The sequence below is a fragment of the Amphiura filiformis genome, chromosome 3, assembly GCF_039555335.1.
Source record: "Amphiura filiformis chromosome 3, Afil_fr2py, whole genome shotgun sequence".
Lineage (NCBI taxonomy): Eukaryota > Metazoa > Echinodermata > Ophiuroidea > Amphilepidida > Amphiuridae > Amphiura > Amphiura filiformis.
The window spans coordinates 40725646-40749260 of NC_092630.1; the positions used below are offsets into that span (position 1 = coordinate 40725646).

At 35.5% G+C, this 23615-nt stretch overlaps 1 protein-coding gene across 1 annotated transcript in view; it reads right to left on the bottom strand.

Moving 5' to 3' along the window:
• LOC140148516 (thioredoxin reductase 1, cytoplasmic-like) overlaps nucleotides 1–23615 on the bottom strand; it is an 80272-nt gene that overhangs the window by 37893 nt on the left and 18764 nt on the right. Inside the window, exons 3-6 of the mRNA XM_072170501.1 lie at nucleotides 21763–21823; nucleotides 17729–17946; nucleotides 8279–8351; nucleotides 2037–2105 (exon numbers count right to left, since the gene is read on the bottom strand). Coding sequence (XP_072026602.1) covers nucleotides 2037–2105; nucleotides 8279–8351; nucleotides 17729–17946; nucleotides 21763–21823 — 421 coding nt within the window. The remainder of the gene's footprint in view (nucleotides 1–2036; nucleotides 2106–8278; nucleotides 8352–17728; nucleotides 17947–21762; nucleotides 21824–23615) is intronic.

Genomic DNA, 23615 nt, shown 5'->3' on the forward strand with positions numbered 1-23615 from the left:
CCTACAAAATGTAAAACCAATGACTTTGCATTTTTGTTGTTTTTGTTTGTTTGTTCGTTTTCTGTTGTAAATAGAAAGAAACCTAAATCAGGTTAAAAGCACAGGTATGACAATTAAAGTACCACATGCCTACAGAGAGGTTTCAAAAAACTTAATTAACACTCTTCAAAACAGGTGCCTCTTTATGTCATTTTGATTACATTCAAGTACTTACTATTCAGCTTGGGTGCTTTGTCAAGTAATGAAAATGGATACTGTGTCTCCTGAAGGTAAGTAATATTAGGCCAAAAAAAGAAACAAGTTTGTTTCTAGTAGCTTGCTCAAATTGGTGACCCGGCAGCACAAACGAGCCGTAAATTCCCTAAATTGTATTCTGAGTTACGATTGTAAAATGTGTACTGAAGGTCATATTCATCGGTAACTTGCTGGCCCGACATCCGTCTCATTTCGATAGTCAAAAACTAATCAATAATCCTATTGTTGAAGTGGATAATAAGCTTCTACCTTAGATGGCTATAGAACTTTTAATAGCTCTGGTCTTTGTTTGCTTATATTGCTAAATCCTGTTCAAGTGGTGGGTTACCAGGCATTGTATTTTGTACAGGTATGCATAACCAACAATTAACAATGAGAGAACTTTCTTAAAACTTGTTGACTTGGGGATGATTTGAAATGACCGCCAATTATGACTGTTTGATATTTATTGCCAACAATGTGGAAAAAGAGACACATGTAAAAACGTAAAAAGCTAGTTTTGTTGAAGGAGCAAAGTTTAACAAACCATAACCCCGCTTCTGGATATCGTTTGAAGTCAAATGATATACCATTTTTAAGTTTATGATGTTTATTTTTTAAACACGAAATAAAACAAAATTGACCGAGGGAGGAATTTACGGCTCATTCACCGTGGACGGTCACGTTGTATTCTGAAGGCTGTTTTTTAAGCATTGCATTTTTTATATTCATTAAAATCAGAAAAAAGCAAGAAAAGAAACAAGCTAGAAAGTGGGCTAGAAATAATTACATGATCAGCGGAAGCAACCAGGAAGCAATGAAATTTTTTATAATCACAGGGGTTAACTAACATGGCAGCAATAAACAAATTGTGACTTGGTTCCTGTTGAGCATTGTAGTTTTTTAAATTTAAAATACAATTTAAAAACCGCATTGCCTATTACTCTTTTTAAACCTGTTACTAGAAACAAATTTGTTAGTTGCCATATAAAAGAGGAAATCATTAACTGATAGATAGACTCTCTGGTAATAGAGATTTATTCTACATATTACCAACACTACTGGTCTACTGTTCAGGAATGGTAAAATATCAACCAAGTCATTTTTACACGTCAAAACATTTTCATAAAGTATGAATTTTGACATTTATCAGCATTTATAATAGTTTGCAATCAGATGATGAGTATCCAAACAGCTTCATTTCAACACTTCATATTTCACCCTGAAGGAATAATAATGTGCTGTATCACAACTTCAGAATATTTATATAATCAGGTACTGCTGTATATCATGGATATAATCAAAAACCATCTAAAATGTCAGTTCAATTCTACATGTATTTACAACTGAAGATATGGAAGACAAAAAATTATTTATGTAAAATGATCAAGACAATATTTAAAACATAAATTCCATTTTGTGTGTGTGTGTGTGTTGTTGTTGTTGTTTTTGTTTTTGTTTTTTTAACCCAAGATGGGGTCTATTGCTTTTGGTGTCTAATGTATTATTAATATATTTATTAAAAAGATTTTTTATGGCTCTATTTCTGGAAATCTAGAAATTTCCATAAGACTTGATTCCTGTGTTATGCACATTTAATAAGAGCAGACTAAAAACTACCAGTTGGCTTGATCGTATATACACCAAACTTATAACCCACCTGGCTCAGAATGTTGCAATGACAGGGAAATTCTGAAACAATCCGTCAGAATATTACGGATCCGTATAAATCCTGTCAAGATTTTATAGAGATTTGCAAAGTGACAAGAAGATTAATGAATTATCTTTGCATTTCTATTTACCAAGTAATGCCGCTTGATGCATGAGCTTCTTCGGTATACAGCCGACGTTGACACAAGTCCCTCCTAGACCTGGAAGACAAATAAAATCAGAGAAAGGAATTAATAGGATGGTGTAAAGGTCACACTTGCAATAGCTGTGTTCACATCACATTGTCGGATGTACGCCCGGTGGGACTTGAGAAGCGGTACGCGCTGCCAGGAGTAGTGGCAGTGTGAACGATGGTTAGTGAAAATTCTGCCAGGCGTACGTCCGACAATTTATTCCTGACAAAAGTCATGAGTAGGGAGCTAGGTGTAATCTCCGCTAGGTGTATGTTGCAATGTAAGAGCTGCTACGCCTGGCACCCGGTGTAAGTTTGACCTTTTTTAGATCGGAACTAAGAAATTACATTTTGTGTGGTTGAAAAATGTCACAGAAACACCAGAAGTGGTAGCGGATGTTTATGCCAAGCAGTATTGAATGCTTGATGGAACTGGTTGACGTAGTGCTCAGAGTAGGTTAGATGAGGACACGCGGTAGGAGTAGGGAAAATTGTGGAATTTTTATCAATGTTAGCACCAGGTGTATATCCAAATGTGAACACAACTATTGTCTTGGTAGTGAATCTGCCAACTGTTGATTGATATAAATTACCAGGTAATAATGGTAACAGACATGGTCATTTATACAACAGAATACAATTTAAGCTAATACATGTAGATGGAGTATATGTAGTTTTATAAAAAGCTTCACCATTACTACGCTTTTTTTCTTACAACAAATGCAGCATAAATTTTTTATTACGACAAATGCAGCATAAATTTGGTCGCAGCTTGAGACAATTAACTTTGCATTCAATATTCATCATACAATATCTAGATTTGGTGTATAACCTGTATTCCCCTCAAAATTGGACCAATTTGGGCAAAAATGCTCATTTTTTTCATTGAGAACTGCATTTCATCGCATTTTAAACATATCAAATATATACATGTATATATGTAAAACTGATATTTTTCTCAAATATCAAATTATACAGAAAATATAAGAAGGCTACTTTTGATCATATTTTCATAACTTTTTCTAGGATTTTTTTAATGTCAATTTAAAGCCAAAATTATCAGGCAAATAGATGTTGGTGACCTTTTACTCACTTAATAATTTTGAAAATGGCGTTATCGTTTTTGTATCTTATCTCTTCATATACTGTATCTAGCCTCAGAGTGAGCACTGTCACTCATTTTCATGAGCCATAAGCAAACTTACTGTAAAATAAACACATAAAAAAACAGCATCGTTCTTTACTTTCTTTCACACCCAGGGGGCCACTCAAGTTTCAAAGTGTTCAGTATAACCAGAAAAACAAAACTTAAGGGTCCTTTTCAGCAAAGCTTTAGCTAGAGGTCTACCCGTCCGGCTGTCATTTGGACGGCCTGTCACGAGAATTCGCTACTTGCACAGTTCCGCCATTATGCACTATGTGGGGGAGAGCCTCGAACTGGCAGCATACATGAATGGGAATTGAACTAGTCATAACGTTCTGTGTAAGGTTACATAATTCTTCCTTTCATGTATGCTGCCAGTTCGAGGCTCTCCCCACATAGTGCATAATGGCGAACCGTGCAAGTAGCTTAATAGGCAGCCTACAAAATGCTACAGGCGTCCATGAGGCCATCCAAAAAATGCCTTTTGCGATACAATCATATTGAATGTTACAAACCACTGTTAGAAGCCTCTAAATGTCTATTAAAAGGCACTTTATGATGCGTTTTCGCTAGTACGACCTTCGATGGGCACCATTTTGTTTAAGATTGTTTACTTCCTGGTTCGGTGAATAGTTGGATTTCGGCCCTTGGCGGCGCTCTTCCAGAACCATGGGTTGGACGCCCTACTTATAAATCCTGGCTAATGCCCTGCTTTTCAGAGAATGAACACGAATCCAGTTTAGGAGGTCAAAAATGCCTGTTTACAAGAAAAAGGGTTATTTTTAAACTTCTGGTAGTGCGTTTATGGGTCATTTTAATGATCTCGCTATTTCACAAAGCGTGTTTCCCTAGGCATCAGGAACATCACTCAAATGTAATATTTTAGAACACAAAAACATGCACTAGGGTTTATTTTATCAAAAACCTGTACGAGTGTACATGTTTAGGGGTATCTTTCAGGTACAATCCTGTTTAGGGGGTAAAATTGTTGCCAAACCGCACTATAAATTAGGGGTGTATTTTGCTCAAAAAGACAAATCCTGTTTTGGGTGTGTTTTGAAAATCTCTGGTCACGCATGTGTACACTATGAAACTAGAGTGCCCCCCCCCCCCACCCGGGCTTACAGAGTACATAGCTTTTCTGTGTTTCAAGGGAGAACCACAGACTGATACAGACTATTCACCAACAGGTAAATTCCTAGTATCACCCGTTAATGAGAGCCAACCGTTCCAGAAATTGCGAGTGATAAAACTGCTTTACCACCTTCATGGTCGATCAATCAGCCCTCATGAATATGCGAAAATTCACAACATACAAAAGGGTTCTTTGCCTCTTGGTGAATTAGAGAACAAAAGATAGCATTTTTCTTTTGCCAATCCAATATCGTAGTATGCGGGCTGGCCAATATTTTGTTGAGTAGTGCAGCCGGCATCCACTACAAGAAAAATATTGGCTAGCCCATCCATTATGCCATGATACTGGATAGGAAAAGACAAAATCCTTCTTTCTCATGGTTTAAGAATTTTTGATACGACTGTTTTTTTTCCAAAAAAGAGAAGTTACTAAATTGTGAGGACATCCCTGTTGTTTATAAAACTGCTTTACCACCTTCATGGTCGATCAATCAGCCCTCATGAATATGCGAAAATTCACAACATACAAAAGGGTTCTTTGCCTCTTGGTGAATTAGAGAACAAAAGATAGCATTTTTTCTTTTGCCAATCCAATATCGTGTACGGGCTGGCCAATATTTTGTTGAGTAGTGCAGCCGGCATCCACTACAAGAAAAATATTGGCTAGCCCATCCATTATGCCATGATACTGGATAGGAAAAGACAAAATCCTTCTTTCTCATGGTTTAAGAATTTTTGATACGACTGTTTTTTCCAAAAAAAGAGAAGTTACTAAATTGTGAGGACATCCCTGTTGTTTCAAATGAACGAAACCGTCACGAACATCTATGCTGCTATAGCTGGCGCATGTGTATTATTTGTGCCGCAGTTGTGTAACAGCGTGTGCGCTGTCTCAGTATACTATCCACTATCGTGGCATATACTGTATGTATCTAGCTGGAAACCACAATCAAATTGCACGTATTCTTGACAAGATACATCAACTGAATAGGATATTCTGTATTTACAGGTAGCCTCTGGTTAAATTGATTTGATAAAGGAACTTATTTTAAATCATGCTATTACTATAGGTCAATGACATAAAATGCATAGGCATATCACTTGCTACTATACCCACACTTGAACATATCATTAATATTGCTACAACCTTGCCTTTGGTGCTTATAAGGTAAAAAAATACATCTCAAAGCTGCTATGCACGCTTGTTTACTTCGGTGTGCACTCATAGTCTCAGAGAAAGTGGCAATTCTTTTTCTTCCAAATACTCTTTAAACAAGAACATCTATAGGTAAAAATGTTTGAAAAGCATTTCTTAGAATTGTGCAAATAAACACTGTTACAAATAATTCAAGGTTATTTTATATTGGTAGTTGTGATTTGGTAGTTCACAGCATCTTATGAATGGTAGTGAGCTTTGGCAAAAACTGCATTGCTCAATTCATAGCGAGTGTGTAGAAGAATTAAAATATCACAGATATACTTTTATAGGTGCTGCGGTTCTTACGTTGTAAAGAGGGCTGAAACAACAACACTTTTGTCAAACGTACATAACACATTAACAACAATAAATTAAGCAAGTTTGCAAAGTATACAATTTGTAGAATGAACTTTTGCAAAACATCAAGGTCTTATTTTTCAATAATATATTGATCTAGATAATGAAAATCAATTTTTAGGTTGCTTCGACCAACAATACCTCGTCTACCCTTAAGGAGTATTTTGTGATCCTAGCATTCTCGTTTTATGATATTTTTCAGTAGATATCCACAAAAAAAGCTTATTCCCAAAATTTCAGATGAATCCGATTCGGCGTTTGACAGTTATGCATGATTATGTGTATTACACTGCTCCATAGACAATGTGTTGTAAATTCATTCTGGTGTACCAGAATGCAATTCAAATTTCACAATATTTTTACTAAACAAATTAATCTGCAATAAAGTTTTTGTACCATGGATACATTTTATGTAGCCAGAGTCTGCCAGGTGTAAAAATCCCAAACTTTTTTGAAGAAAAGTGGGGGATGATGCTGTGAATCACGAAATGCCCTTTTAAGTGTATAATGTAAATTTTGAACGTTTCAAGCATCTCAAGCGTATTTCGACGCAGCAGGAAAAAAATGCATTCCACAATGGTTTAACGGTTCAGCCTAAGAATTATCTTTTTGCATCAATGCTTTTGTACTCCTTTCTTCTATTTTTGAAACCCTTTGTCATATGTTCTTCCATGTTCGCCTTTCTTACACAATGGTGATCCCTCTTATTACGGTATTTTAAGTTGGAACCATGAACCAATCACTTACGAGACTTAACAATATAATGTCAAAGATAGAAAATGTCTTTTTATGATGATCATTCAATTCCGGAAATGTAAAAAAAAAGGTGTAAACTATTGTCCGCAAAACATTTTTAAATGATGAAATTTGATGAGTTTACACAAATATTTTTTGAATAAAAAAAAGTAAAAAAGTTAAATATTCAAGTCCTGAAATAATTTGAAGCAAGGATGACACTGCAGTAATATGATACTGAATTTGTATTGAACAAATTATTACTGTGTGAAGTTGAAAGTTTAGCGTAATATCAAGTCAAGTCAATCACTGATCCCACGGAATCGGAAGCCCACACACGCACATGAAATCGGCGAAACCAATGAAATTTCATCTGGAATTTATTTTTTTACTATTTGATGTTTAACTTTGCTCATGGTGGAAGTGCTGTGTCACTGTTGCAGTCAGGCTTAACACTTGAAATTCTTATGAAGAAAATATTGTGTGGTATGGTTACTCCTACATGCATGGTCACAAATCAGGCCAACAACATTTTTTTGACACTCTGAGCAAATATCAGAAATTTTAAGAACAAATGTCAAAGGGTTTTTTCAGCCTACAAAACAGCCTTTGGGTGCAATATGCATGATGAATATTAGTAACTTACTGCATTTTGACAAGTCATCCAAATTTATTTCCCTGCGCTTCTCAAGACTTTCTGGGAATTGTGTAAGCCCTGCAGATATCACCCCATGAAGGTTTCAGTAGTGTGTCAGCATTGGATGAAAATTGTTGGATCCCATAATTTTCATTATAAAATTTGTTTTGTCAAAATAATCATGTTGTTGCAACTTTCATGGTTTTTCATGTTAGATTACGAATGCATTCCATCAAAAGTCAAAATAAAGAACACTGTAAAACTTTCAGTCAATCAACCATAAGGAATCAGTTAACTCTCTTCACGCGGGTGTCGACTGCAGACGACAAGTTTCAAAATATTTTTAAAAATTCAAAAATTTCAGAAATGTAAATTTTCATGACCATATTTGGAATCAGCATGAAAAATGCCTTAAAATGAGTACAAACACACCTAGTATTGGTTCAGTAGTTCTTAAGATAGCTCTTAATATTTTGAGAAAATATTTCAAAACTTTAACTTTTCCAATGAAGCTCATGGCTAGCACGCAGAACATTAATGCGCTGCCTTAAAACCAAGCATTTGAGAAGGAATTTTCTATAAAGTATAATCAAAGACAGAATTAAAAAGACTAGTTTGCGTCTGATGTCGTCTGTCAATCAACTCTTGTTTGCACCTTCAACAAACAGTCTCAACAGGTTGATCCTTCCATTACCAGTAATTCTTTTGTGTAAGCTAATCCTAACCCTAATCCTAACTTAATCCTAATTTTATGTAAAATTACATGAAGAAGTAACCCAAATTTTTCTCCATTTTCTGTAATTCCTTTTCACCGATCGGCACCAGATGAATCAACCTTCCTTTTATTTATTTATGCGCTACAAACTAATAAAGATCATATAAATTGACAGTGACATCAGATGCAAACTATTCTTTGATTATACTGTCTCACTGCTGTGATTCACTATTACATGTAGTCTTCTAGAAATCAGGAAGTATCATTATGTAATATCTTACCCCATTTAGTGCCTTTAGGTGTTGGCTTCACAAAGTCACATACAGCTACTCGTTTACCAAATGATGCTGCTTCCTGCACATTAAAAGAAAGTAAAAAAAATAACAACCTAACTGTCAGTCACTGTCAGAATTAAGAGGCAAAAACATGTATAACAATGCCCATATACGATAGCTAGTGCATAACTTTCAGCGTGGTAACCACATTGACAATTTACCATTTTTGTTCACACCAAAAGAAAAAAAAAATTGGGGCATTAAATTTTACATTTTACTGGCGTCATGAGAAAAATCTGAGGTTTCTTCTGAAATCATACCAAAATTTCACTTTTGATGAAAAAAAATTAGGGATGAGGCCATAGACTGTACAGTCTATGATGAGGCTGTCAATCTGATCAAGGACATTTTGGGTTGAACCAAACCTGCCTGGTTATCAAATTAATTTATCAGTGAGAAGATTATCTCTGAATTTGACAGATTCTAATTAATGTTTTAATGTTATTGCATCAATTACATTGTAATACCCTGTCAATTTTGGAGATTACATTGTCACTGATTCATTTGATAACAAGGCAGGTTTGGTTCACCCCAGAAGAAGTAACTGCTTGGGGGGGGGGGGGGCTTCCTCTTTAAAATTTAACTTAAGGATAAAGAATCCTATGTTTTATTTGGCAAAGATGATAGTTTATTGTACTGATTGTTTTCCTTCACTATTTTAACACTCTTTGCTTTAATCCCAAGCTCCCAAAGATCAATATTTGCTTGATTACAAGCTAACACTTCTAAGATATGGATTATACTCCAACCCACATTTCCGCCATGTGTCGTCTCGTGAATATTAAAAGCTGACGATGACAACACATTCCCTGCAGTATAATATGGGGCAAGGTCAAGAAACGTAGGATTCTCTTGCTGCGATATCCCACCACATGCTACTTCATGATGATCCGGCTGCTACTGATCCAGCATTCTCTGACAAACTAGAGGATTCTCGTACCAATGATGCAGCAATTTCTCTTTAGTGTCTTCTCAATAATATACTGCTATACATACATTGTAGCTTTCCATGCAAGCAAAAGTATATCTATCAAATTAAGGAGATAATGCAAAGGATGGCTTCCACTGACCTTCATTTATATCAGATTATTTATTTATATCACTTGTTTTTTAATCACAATTAAAAGATTACTAATCATTGTTTTTCTGACATCTGTACAGTACCATTCAAATTTTCCCTAGACTTGTCAAACTTATTATTAAATGAATTGATGAAGTCAATGAACTAGAGGAAGCATGATTATTTTATAAAATACGCTTTTTCACCTGTTTTGTTAATTTTCCTGTTTTCAAATGTCAAGATTAGTTTCAAGAATGTGTGTATAGATGTGCCAAAATGACAAGGGTTTAAATGCGACATAAATTATTTTGCCAACCAGTTTGCCATAAATATGATTATCATTTGAAGGGTTGAGAACCAGAAAGCCTTACATCTACGAATCCAGTGAGTTCAGGTTTACTGGCTCTCAATCCTGGATTTAAATGATTGGGCATGATGGTAGCAATAAATAACAGCCATTTATCTCAACTTTATGTTATCAACATGCCAAGGTTCAACTGATTTACTGTACTTAAATGCTGAATCATTCATTGATAAATTGTTGATCAAATCTAGTGGTAAAATTAGCATTGTAAATTTGGTCGAACATTGTCGGGAACTTTGTGGGCACAGACTTGCGGGTGTTGCCACGCCAGGGGGTGGATGACAAGTGTTTTACGTGAATAAATTTAATGTACCGTATGCTGAAAAACCTTGGGAAATTGAGACAATTTGATTTAAAAATACAAAACATTGGGCTCAGCAAAACTTGAGTGATGTTGTTTTCCAGTTGAAACCAATTGGATTTTATACAAAAAATTAGGCTCATCACAACTGTAGTGACTTTATATTTCCAGATGAAACCTTGGAAAAACTGGGACAATTATAGGAATTATACAAAACATATACCGTACTGACGCGAGTATAGTCCCACCTTCGAGTAAAGTCCCACCCCCAAATTTTCGAAAAAAAAAATTGAGACAATTGGATTTTATACAAAAAAATTAGGCTCATCACAACTGTAGTGACTTTATATTACCAGATGAAACCTTGGAAAAACTGGGACAATTATAGGAATTATACAAAACATATACCGGTACATATATTAATGTATATAGTGCTCATCAAAACATGAGTGACATATTAATTCCAGTTGAAATCTTGCCATAATTGGTGAATTAAAACTTTTATGAGACATTAATCCCCGTTGGAATCTTTTGGAGAACTCAAAACACAGTGAGTAGACAGATTTCAGCAATAGCCAACGTCACATTTGAGTGATGGTAAATGGGTCATACAAATGTAGTTAGCAAATTGTGTTATTTACAATGACGAAAACCTGGTATTCGCTGTCTACTTTACACATAAACTTACCAATAATGATGTTAGCATATGAGTTCAGCTTGCAATAAAAAACAAGGTCGTGAGACTATTACGTCAATACTACGTTCTAAAAGTACTTGTTACACTGACAGTCCAAAATGTGGTAAATAATCGGAAATTGTCAGCACTTCAAGGAGACTTATTTGAAATTCTGAATTAAAATGAACAACAATATTTAGGGTACATTGCACATATATCCTGACCTATAAATAATCTCACACATTTCATACAATTTTTCAGGCCACCTAAATGAAACTTATTTTTAGTGTATTTTAAAGCCAAGAACACACAAAAAAAGTCTTGTTTCTTGAATCAATGTGTTGGCTGTGTTCTCTGTCAAAAAAATATGTACACAATTTGGAATGCCCCTCAAAAACACTAACAATATAACCGAGGTGTTATTGCAATTAAAAAAGTTTGAATTAAATTTTCTTTTAAAAGCTGCTATCCTGAAATGTAGAAAAATGCATTTTTAAACTCACACAACACATCAGTAAAATAGGTCAAGTACCATCACTGACCATTGAGGCCTACATTGACCTATTCTGATGCATTATAACAAAACATCCAAGATTGTGCAATCCTATGCATATTTGGATTGTTTTATAATCAAAACCAACATTTTGACACCTCTTTTGATGTTTTAGACTCCATAGAGCCAAATATGTGACCTTTGACCTTTTGGTAATAACTCAAGAACAGTATGTAGGTCAAACTATACATTTTCTGAATCCTTTAATGACTAGAGAAATACATTGGAACAGGGGTAGCGTTACCCCCCCCCCCTCCCCCACCCGATCGGGGGTGAATATTAATTTTTCACCCTCCATATAAAAAAAGGGAATGTGCAAGCTCGGGGGTGAACTCTAACCCTCTACTTTTGGACCTTACTCCTACCCCTGACTACACTGCAAAATATCCCCCCGAGATTTAAATTTCACCCCATGTATTTGGATTTTCTGCAAGCTCAAGAGTGAAAAACACGGGAAAACAACCCCCGACTTTCGGGCCTTAATGCTACCCCTGCATTGGAATGATGTTACATTGTTAGTTAGTGATTGTAAACACAATTTGAACAAGTTTAAAACTGGACCCTGTGTAAATTTTACGACTTTTTCCTGTCAAAAGTTACTCCGGTTCAATTGCCAATTTGCCATCATGCATTTTTGTGTCCCCCTTGATGTCAACTATCTCTTCCTGTATCAAATCCCAGCTATGTGTCTGGTATTGCGTCCCTTATTGTGTCCCAGATTTTTATTTACCGCTCATTCTACAAAATCCGGTGCCAATAGCCTTTTTTCCATTCTTTGGTCCACAAAAACTTTGTCGAGCATTTAGGGCATCAAATATGTTGTTTTTCTGGTAGAACTCAACGAGATCTACACGGACATATATAGTTTTCCATACTTTAAATGCTTTCTTCAGCCTGATTAACCCTTGCAAAGGCTCAAAAATTGCTAAAAATGTGTTTCCACAGCTCAAGTGTCACATCTAAACCTGAATATTTTCTTTGAATAAATGCGATTTCTTTACATATTTGTTGTTTTTTAATTAGATAACGCACCATCATATTGTTTATCAACATTATTTTTTAGTGATTAAAATGTCTTTGTGTAATTCTAAAATAAATTGCACTTTCCACCAAAACGCTGTGAGCTACGTTACCCCTTTTAACACACGTTATTGGAAAGAAGTAAAACAGAGGTATCAATGTAATTTGCGGTTTTTGAAAGGAAACACTCATAGGTTTTTAAAAATCACAGTAAAAATCGTGATGCTGTAGCATTTTTGGCATAGAAATGTTGTAAACATTGAAATTTCGACCGACCATGTTAAGATTGGTGAGCTACGTTACCAGGATTCTATAGTATGCACTTGTATTACATGTACTTCCTAATAATATGTGAAAGCTACCAGTGGTCGAACCCCATTTATATTAGAATTAACCGACATAATGTTCTAACGTTCGCAAATCACATTAAAAACATTAAAAACCAGTGAACTACGTTACTGTGAGCTACGTTACACACTCATTTAAGCATCTTCAAAACTTCTATGAAATGGTTAAATCTGTTTTACATTTCACTCAAGTGATCTTTAATTTGCTTTTTATGACCTTGGATTGAGTAAAACCAGCCCATTTTATAGTCGGTAACGTAGCTCACATTACATTGAGTTTTAGTGTTAAAAACATCATGACTTCCTGAAAGAAAAATATGCAAGTGGTGTTGGCAATTTTTTACATCTGAAAGTAGTGATACATTTACTTTTAAAAAACACAAAAAGCAGGTCTTTTTGAACAACTTTTATTTTTTCTATTTTTTTAGTGGATTGGCACCGGATTTTGTAGAATGAGCGTTACATTTTTCAAGCTGAAATTTGTATAGCAGGTTGTCTAAAATGGGAGGCATTTTGCTATGCTACACCTGGTAAATCAAACGCTGGTCCGGCAGCCTGCATGCATTCCATTTCCGCATCCAGGACGCTTTTTGTACTCACTGGACCCGGAAAAAGTAAGATTATGTAACCTGAATGGGTCCGGCAGGCTGTGCTTGGACCCGGAAAAAATCACATCCAAGAAAATGTAAATATCATTGTGTGGTAACCATTCTAACTTAACCATGTTTTATTGACATTATTGTAACACAATATCCACTGGATTCAATTTTATTCAATATCTATGCTGACCAACATATCATTCTGCGGTTACATTCAAATTACCATCCAATATACATGTAAATACAGTCCAAGAAGGCATCGAGACAAATACAAAATGTAGCATGCATGTGAAATGTTCCAATGGTTAATCATCAAGATGAATAGAACATATAAAACTTTATCATGTATGTGCATTATATTATGGCATTCAAATAATATTTTCTCATGTTCTCGATTAGGTATGATGAGGTAATAATATAACATACTATAAAATAAAAATGAAATGAAATCAGAGCACGTACATGTAATGTACAAATAAACTTCCCGTCTTCATTCAATCCTCTATACTAATTGTGTTCTCTTGAAAGCAAACTTGTAGCTCTATACATGTAGATTGGCACCTTTCAACATGGTACCATGTAGAGTACGTTATGAAGTATCCGCGATTTTCACGAAGGTTAAGCCAATTTTTTAGAGCTGTAGAAGACCGAAGGGCAATGTATAGTAGTTTGCAATAATGGCTCGCCTGCAAGTTGCCACTGGAATATAATATCTGAATGCACCCTTTATATATTATAGGTAGGCCCCGGCAAAAAAACACAATTTTTTGAACTAAAAACAAGATCCAAAATATTGAAAAGCGAGATTTATTAAGTAAAGCATGGCTTTTGCACCTAGCAATGTGGTTGTAATGCTGTTGAATTCTGCACTCTTTTTCGATGTTGAAGTTCATTTCGTGGAATTCAACGAACTTTTATGGCATAAAGCAACATTTTTATAGTAAGTATACTGCTTGGGAACTATCTTAAAAAGCGAGATAATTGGTTAATAGCGAGAATCACGGCGTGAAAAGCGAGATCTTGTTTTTTGCCGGGCCTTAATTATAGGCTTCTTGGTCCTAAGACAGAGAGGACAAGAAAGCCTAAAATTGAAATGGAGGATTTAAAAATGCCATAGACCTCCTTCAGTGAAAAAATATAATTTACAGCATCCAAAAAAATGTAATTTGTGTATAGTAGGCCATACACGATAAACAAGGTTTTCTTAAGAAAATCAATCATGTTTATAATTTATCGTGTTCACTGTATCATAAGTTTGGGCCCAATTGGACTCATTGAAACATTCTAAATGAACCCCCCCCCCCTCCGAATGTCAAGGTAAAATTAATTTATTATGCTTCACAGAAATCTAAAGTTTCTTGTTCTGTATGTTTCATTATTAAAAATCAAAATAAGCCTTTTGATTCACCCACAAAGAAATTTGTAACATTTCACAAAAAAAGTATATAGTACGGTTTAGTACGGTGCATCAAAATCCATTAATTTACACAATGTCAGGTATCAAATACAGGGTACAAATACAATTATTATAGAAACAAAAACCTTTGGTTGCTTCTTTAGAAAATGGGAAAACGTGTTTGGCGCAAGGATGTAAAAGGACTTCATTTACAACTTCCTGTGAAGAAGAGCAGTTTATCAATGTAATAAAAAAAACCAATTATTTAATATATTACAGTGTCTAAGTTTACTTGAATGCATAATAGTTTTCATTTCCCTGGAATAAAAACATGTAGTACATTAAGAGTGTATACTGTGAAAATGCAATTTACATAATTATACCAAGGCCAATTTAAGGTTTGCTACTTTTAAAAGTGCATGGGCTATTTCACTTAATGGATGACTCCATTTGGAATCGTAACCCTAACCGCCTAGGGGCTTTTCGGCGACGGGAAGGGAAAGAAGGAAGGAATAAAGAGAGAAAAGAAGGAAAGAAGTTGTTTGCTCTGGGTGGGATTCGAACCCGAGACCCCTCGCATGCCAAGCACACGGTCGGCGACACCTTGCCACGGGTCTTGGGCTTCGCTGGCCAGCGAAACCGGTGCCTATATATCATTAGGGCGATTGCGTCATCACACCATGTGGGATGCATGCACGAACAGCGCATATATCAAGTAGTATTTTGTAGTATACGGTACGGTTAGGGTTAAGGTTATTAATTATTTTAAACAGTTGTGATTTGGTAGTTCACAGCATCTTACGAATGGTAGTGAGCTTTGGCAAAAACTGTATTGCTCAATTCGTAGCGAGTGTGTAGAAGAATTAAAATATCACAGATATACTTTTATAGGTGCTGCGGTTCTTAAGTTATGTTGTAAAGAGGGCTGAAACAACAACACTAAATTGTAAAACGTACATAACTCATTAACAACAATAAAATAAGCAAGTTTGCAAAGTATATGATTTGCAGAATGAACTTTTGCAAAACATCAAGGTGTTATTTTTTAATAATATACTGATCTAGATAATGAAAATCGATTTTTAGGTTGCTTCGACCAACAATACCTCGTCTACCCTTAAAAAGGTTACATATTCCACAGTGGGTAAGGATTTCAACTGGAATAGCCCATTGCTAGTTAACAGTCACGTCTGGAAATTATAGGGATGGTATGAACAGATACATGTCCTAATTGGCAGTGGTAATATAAATCCACCCTCTTTTATTTCAAACCCTGCACCCTGTTTATTTTATACCCTTTTTACTCTAAAACCCACCCTTTTTCTAAGCGTGGTTACTGATCATAGGTAAGTGGTTATAGTGGTCCAGGAGTAGCCAGACACATCATGGTCCTATTGGTTCCTTCCTCTTTGTACGGAGAAGTCAGTGGAAATCGTAGTGACCGAGGTGTGAATACCTCGGGCTAGTCCAAGAGGTGCAGCTTTGCATCCAAAGAGAATTTTATTTTTAGATGACCAAACCATATTTGTTTGCACTTGTTGCGGTAAAAATTAAGTCATGTTGACTTGTCACTGTTTATGCTATGTCATTTCTAATTTACAATGTAATCAGAACAGAAAAAAAGGTTCTACTCGAACTGAGCCAAATAGCACCTCCATTCGGGGTTTTTCTTATGCATTTGTTTTATTCAATCCAGCTTATTCCTGACTGTCCAGTGTCCAGCCACTTGTAAGCTGTGGTCCGATTGTCACACCATCACCATTTTGTAAACAGAGCAGCAACAAAGTACGCTGACACACACAAGCGTACGGCACGCAAATATCTCCCACACCGAATCCTATGGAAATTATAGAATAGGACGCATGGACGAATACGCACTGAATAATACTTTCCGTATGTACAATTTACGGCTTTTTCAATCTAGGGCCTATTGTTTGTTTTTCATCAGAATATTATTTTTCGATGCATATTTTGCGGGTTTTTCAATATTTTTTCGTTTTCATTTATTGTTATTCAATCAGAAATTATGGTACGCTTACAATTAGCAACACTGGGTGGACAGGGATGATTTGAGACCTGCTACAGAACTGTTGTATATTATCTGACATTATCTGACCTTTTAGGCATTAGTCTTGAAGCCATCTAATTGACAAAGTCATAAATGAGATCACCTTCATGCTCTCTGATGCCTGAAAAAGACACCCAAAATTTTCAAACAATGAATGCTTTGGATTGGCTGTGAAAGAAATATCCCTTCACCAACATTAGATTAGAGCATTCAATTTTATTGTGGGTCAAGCAAGACATTGGTGAATACTTCGTTGACAAATGTGTGCCTGCGAATCAGAGTATGAATTAGGCTTTAGTAGTCTCATGCACATACAAGTAGCAAGTTTGGCTTGTCTAGCAAACCACAAAATCCTGTATCAAGAGGTGAATTGTAGTGAACTTCCAGGTCATACATGTACGTAACTTCCTATGTGTATAACAATTTAATGTCCTGACTTTCAATTCAGGAGTTTCATACATTTTATTCAATGAACCATGCAGAAATCCATGATTCCTAATAAGGTTAATCAGGACTGTTAGATACCGGTATCATAAACTTGTAGTAAATCCTGTTTAATTCCCATTCTGCCAAAGATATATGCTCAATTTCAATTAAAGCCATAAAATAGACCACCGTATCCATTCCATTAACCCTAACCCTACCCGTGTTTTTTTTTTTTTTATCGGAAGGGAAAGAAGAAACGAAAAAGGAGAGAAGATGAAGAGAAAAGTCACTTGGCACCCCCGGGATTCGAACCGCGGACCCGTCGCATGCCACGCAGAAGATCCCCAGCATGTAGCCACACAGGTGACGTTGGCCCGGCCAACGATTCCCTGGGTATATGACTTCGTCTGATTGCGTCATCAAGTCCCGTGGAATGCATGCACGCAGAGTGGTTTTAATAGTGAGCTTTAGTGAGTCCTAGTTGGGTTAAAATTGGCAATCAATGTTCCAAAATACGGTACTGCATGGTTATTTGACAGCATTATTTATGGACAGTACAGTATGCATAATCAGGTCCTTCACTTACCTTAGCAGCAGCAAGGCCACCAGAACCCCCTCCTATTACAATTAAATCATATTCGTATTCTTGTGTCGATGGACTTAGTTTCTCCAATAGTTTCTCTTCTGAATGCAACTTTAATATGTCATCACAACCACCGATGTGAGCGCCCCCTATAAACACATTCGGTACCGTCCTCTGTCCCGTCATCTCTTGTAATAGATCTTGGACCTGATTACCATTTTCTGTGTTAAAGAAAAAAATGTACTTGATCAGGTCAGGTCAAGGATAACTTGAGATGATCGACCTGCAACAAATAGTGGTTACGAATAGATGGAAGAGCATACAAAGAGGTGTGATTTAAGAATCAATAGTAGTAGCCCGGTGGGGGGGTCACTCACTACTTGACTTGCTATGCACCCACGTCCAAGAAAAACGTCTAAAAGGATATTAAGGGTATGTTTTTCACCACACAGCGTCGTTGACGTCTTTTTGAAAAAGGGGTACTTTTTCAGAAGGCATCGCCATTTAGGGTTCTTTTTCAGCCAAATCCTTAGACATTTAGGGTTAGTAATATTATAGTTTGAGTGAGTTTACACTAATGTGATAAAAATCACCACTTTTTAATTGATTCTTGTTACCTTGCATGTTTTCTTTAGTATCTACATTTTTGTATAGGTCTGCAACATCAAAAAGACACCTTGGGTGTCAAATTAGCTAATTTTCCTGTTTACGCCACTTAGGGTATAAATTAGATATTTCTCAGTTGACGCCATTTAGAGTATGGTTTTTGCATGTGCTACGCCATTTAGGGTAGGATTTTGCATGTGTTTCACCATTAAGGGGTGCAATTTGGTTATGTGAAAATTCGCCATTAAGGGTGCATTTCGGAGGTGGTAGGACGCGGGTGGGTAGCACTTTTTTGTGAGAGTGGCCCCCCCCCCCCGGAGTAGTAGTAATCACATGCTGGTAGTGTTTTCATAAGGCCATCTCAATTTAATAGTTCGTCTCAAAGCCCTTCCCAAGTTAAAAACCTAATGAGGAATGCAGTTTTTTCAGAAGTTTTTTTCCCTTTTAAAATGTATCTGTGGGATGAGATTTTTTGACAAGAATAGACCACCTTTTCATCTCTCAAGGTTTCACTCTGGTCAAGATGAAGCATTTTATTGAGATTTACAATTTAGGCTATTTTGATGCCTGGCTATAGATGAGATTTTTGTGTGGTGGATTTGTGTGAAAAAATAAAACCGGGAAAAAAACCCCCAGAATAGTGAATAACACGCATAAAGCAGGCGATTTTACTAATGCGCACAAGGGGCTTTGAGACAAACTATTAAATTAAAAGATGGCCTAATCGCTACCAGCAAGGTAGCAAACTAAGCAAAGTAGTGACAAAGTTGCCTTAAATTATAAGTAAATTGTTGCATTGAACTCTTGTTTGCTGTTTACATTATTGTATTGACAAAAAGATGAAACCTTTTTTCACCATTATATTCTATATTATTATTATCAACACTACATTACTAAGGTGAGTTTTTATTCCCAGAGGTATGAAATAAAAACAGGCATTTTTTTTAAAAGGTGGGTAACCTGATTGACAGTCTCATCCCCCTACTTAAATGCAGATTTTGGTATCAGGTGAAAGCTCATAAAATTAGGCGTTCCAAATCTGTAGATTTCTGAAGAAATCATCAAAAAACTGTCAAATTAGTCCATGATTACATTGTAGTACTAGGCTTAATGAAAAAAACACCAACTTTTTGACCAAAAATGCGAGATGGCAACTTCAAAATGCGAGAAAAAGCAAGATTTATGCCCAAAATTGGCAGAAATCCGACACAAAAAAAGTACCCCCCCCAAAAAAATTGAGGGCAGTATTTTTTTTACTTCATAACCAAAACAAATAGCCGACCTGGTCCTGGACTGTCACCAAAAATACACAAATCTTGTCCTCATAATCAGCTTTAAAAACATCAATATATACTGAAAAGTTTATATAGAATATTACTTGTGTTGTTGCTTGGATGTGCCAGAAAATGGACCGTTTTTGTGTTATTCTGCAACCATGCGCAACAGAAATAGATTTATTTTTCATGGTCTTTAAAAGCAAGAAAAGCACTAAAAAGCGAAATTCACAACAAGAAATGAGAGATTGCCTTTTCTCCCTGATTAGTCTTGAATGTGGTTGATTAGTCTCAACTGTGGTATACCACATTCGAGACTAATTTGACAGTTTTTTGATGATATCTTCGGAAATACACTGAATTGGAACTCCTTTTCAGTATGTTAATGAGAAAAATAGGATCTTTCATTTGATATCAATTATTTACATGAATATCATTATAAAAACACTGTAGACTACCAGTATCACAATGTATAAATGTCAGTTAGAAGAAACATTTACATGTTGTTTTTTTTGCATGAATGCTTGATAGGGACGATATTTTATGTTATTATACGCGTAAGTTTTTAAAAAGAATTCCATTTTCCAAATTATCAGGTCACCTTCCTTTAATATTCAGAATTTGTTTCAAGTCACTGATTGTTCAGGGTCGTTTTAAAATAGCCTAGATTTCCCAGAAACAACCAAGTACCGGACACTATCGGTACAGTATTTCTAAAGGGACCCTCATTCAAAATCACATTTAAATTTAAATGGATTCATTATGTAGATACAATTACTCTCCTGATGATGAAGAGAATGCAGTGGGCAGTGGAAGCAATTCAACTTTATTTTTAGGCACATCTCTTGTTAACAATTAAAGCATGGGCAACCAGAAAAGGCCATTAGCATCAAGCATAAATTTTCTTCAGCCTATATAACCATGTGCTTGTCATGTGCCAGCACTCCGCATTAATTGAAAGTCCAATTTTACGTTAGAGCAAAATTGAATTTTACGCTTCAATTTCAACTGGTAACAATTCATCTCCATGGCAAAAAAGGTAATGCCACATGACATTATAAAATCAGTGCTTTGTTTCTTTCTTTGTCCTATTGTGACAAATAGAAAGACATTGTGACTGGCAATGAATGTTATTGTTTAGTCAGTTACTTGTTCGGAAATTCCAGAGAATATTCACCAAGCTTTGACAGTTTTTCGTATACTGTGTGCATTGCAAAAGGTCAAATACCAATACCAATAACATTTCAAATTTTAGTGTGTGCATTACCATTAGTGCAATGGAATTACTAGAACTAAAAAAATTATGTATTGTAATGCAGTCCTGGATGCTGTTTTATATGTGGCACAAACTACATGTTTACAACAAATTTATATCAAACTTTCCTCATTTTTAGCTTAGTTATAAACATAATTTATAAAATGAGATAAATCTGCTGAATGCCTATTCCTTCATTCAAAAAATGTTTTAAAACTAGAATTTTGTGGTTGAGCGGTTCTCAACGCAAAGTGTCGGTTACCATGCCTCAACCTTGGCATGGGGAAAAAATTCCAATTGTATTCCTTTTTGGACAGGAGCACCGCATAGCCTTTTGGGTTTTGTTGTTGTTGTTGTTGTTGAAAGTCTAGGAAAGGGCCAAATTTTAGAACAGGCAAGGTTACTCCAATACAAAAATATTTTTTGGTCTACATGTAAGTGCACACAACTCAAAAACAAGTTCTAAGTTCACTTTGCTTGATCGGGTCACATTTGCATAGTTTTATGCACATATGGCACAATTCCCAGAACCAACAGATGAAACAATTCGACTTTCTACCACACTGTGGACTCTTGTATTTTCAACAAAGTTACTTTCCCTATTCTGAGACAAATTTGGAAGAAAAGTTACGGTACTTGATTCGATACTCGCATTTGTTTAGGTATAAAACAATTGATATTGTGTAAAACAACCACAATTTTATGCAGTGTACTTTTGAATACTCAAAAATTACAACTTAATTCAAAATTAAGTTTCAAAAAAATCTTTAAAATAAAAATCTATAAAAAAACAAACCTCATTCCGCATTCGTTTTTTAAACGGCCATGGGATTTGAGACATAGTATTATTTTTTTTTTAGCCTAAATAAATTGCATACAATGTAAATGATCAGCTGACTTACCTAATTGGTCTAGTTCCATGGTGTGAAATTGGACCTTTATATCACTGAACAACTCTTTTACCTGTAAAACAAAAATACGGTACAAAGTATGAGCAAGAGCTTCTAATTCATCATACATGTAGTGAACAGGAAAAATACCATTTTCACTTGGTGTAATATGAATGTTCAACAACTGGGTGATTGATGGTGGGTCATATCATACATAAATACATTAATGTGTAAATGAGATGAAATTTATTCTAGGCTAACACCATAATGTATTACATTGTTCACTGACAGATAGTCAAAACACATTAATTCATGGTTAAATTATCACATTAGATTTAGAAATATAATGTACTGTACATGTACCGGTACATGTTTTGTTAAGGCTGACAAGAATTTTTTTTGCATTTTTTTTGGAAAATCAAGGTGTGGTTGGTCTCCAAAATTGCTTAAATTCTAATAAAGCCTATGTTAAAGAATAAAGCTTTTTTTTAAACCATTAATTAACTTTTCTTGTTTGCTTATGGCCATGCGTTTTGATCTGAACACCCAAAAAGGGTGGTGGTGTCACACTTTTCACCATGATCGTTTTGTTTTTTGAGTATATCTTTAAAAGTAAAGAAGCTATGGCAATAAATTTGGTACCAAATGAAAGCTAATATATTAATGAAGAACTATGGAAAGTTACATTAAGGTATCTCGAACAGAAGCAGAATGACATTCAATCCAATGACCCAAGTCAGGGGTGGTGGTGGCAGCGGCTCATGTGGCAGCGGCTCACTATGTACAAACTCAATGGGAAAGTTCATTTTTGGTGCCTCGCAGTGCAAAAAGTTTGACATTTTCTTTAAAAACTAGTGCATATCAATGAATTTTGTATCAAAAGAAAGCTGACATTGTTATCTAAACTTTTATTCTGTAAAATAGTTGAAACAATAAACTGCCTTGAGCTAATGATAGGGGCAAGTGCTTTGAACTCGACATCTAAATAGGTTTATGGCGTCACATTTTTCACTGTGGTCATTAGTTTTTTGAATGTATCATTGGAATAAAAAAAGATTTGATAGTAAATTTGGTATCAAATGACAACTAAAACACCAATTATTAATTATGGAAAGGTGTCAATATGATATCTTGAACATCTATAGAATGGGACTCAATCCAATTGGCCAAGGCAGGGGTGGTGGAGGTAGCGGGGCACTCTGCACAAAACTGTAAACAAAGTTTTTATTTTGGGAGCCTACTTGAGTCGGTGTGCAAATGTGTTGCCATTTTCCTTTAAAATGAGTGTTTATCAATAAATTTGGTATCAAAAGAAAGCTGACATTATTATCTACACTTTTATTTTGTACAAAGTTAAAATAGTTAGCTGCTATAGGGTATATGATAGACCAATGTTCTCCAAGACAATAAGAAAAATTAATCCTATTTAGGTCACTTTTTGAAGGGTTGTATCATTTTACGAAAGTGATAACCCCCATACATTTATATATTGCAGGAAAGTCCTTACTCTGATCTATTAGAAAATGACATAAAATAAGATGCAGGGGTAACACAGAAATGTTAGTGACATTATACCCCTGTACCACTACCTCTGTCAGTTGATGTTTTGTCTCATTCACATAAAGGTAGCATTAGAACCTTACATCTAACAGTGTTTCTGAGGCTCTTGTTGGATTCCTTGTTCAATTTCCTTTCAGAAAATGTATACTTTTATCATGCTGGGGGTATGGTTTGAAAAATATGGGCATTTGAAGGTGAAAGAGTGTCGCGAATGTCAACAAGAGCACCAATGGCGCTGTGGCTCTACGCTTTTTTTGTGGGAAAGCAATTGTTCTTGGAGTCGAATGCGCAACAGGTTGGTAGCT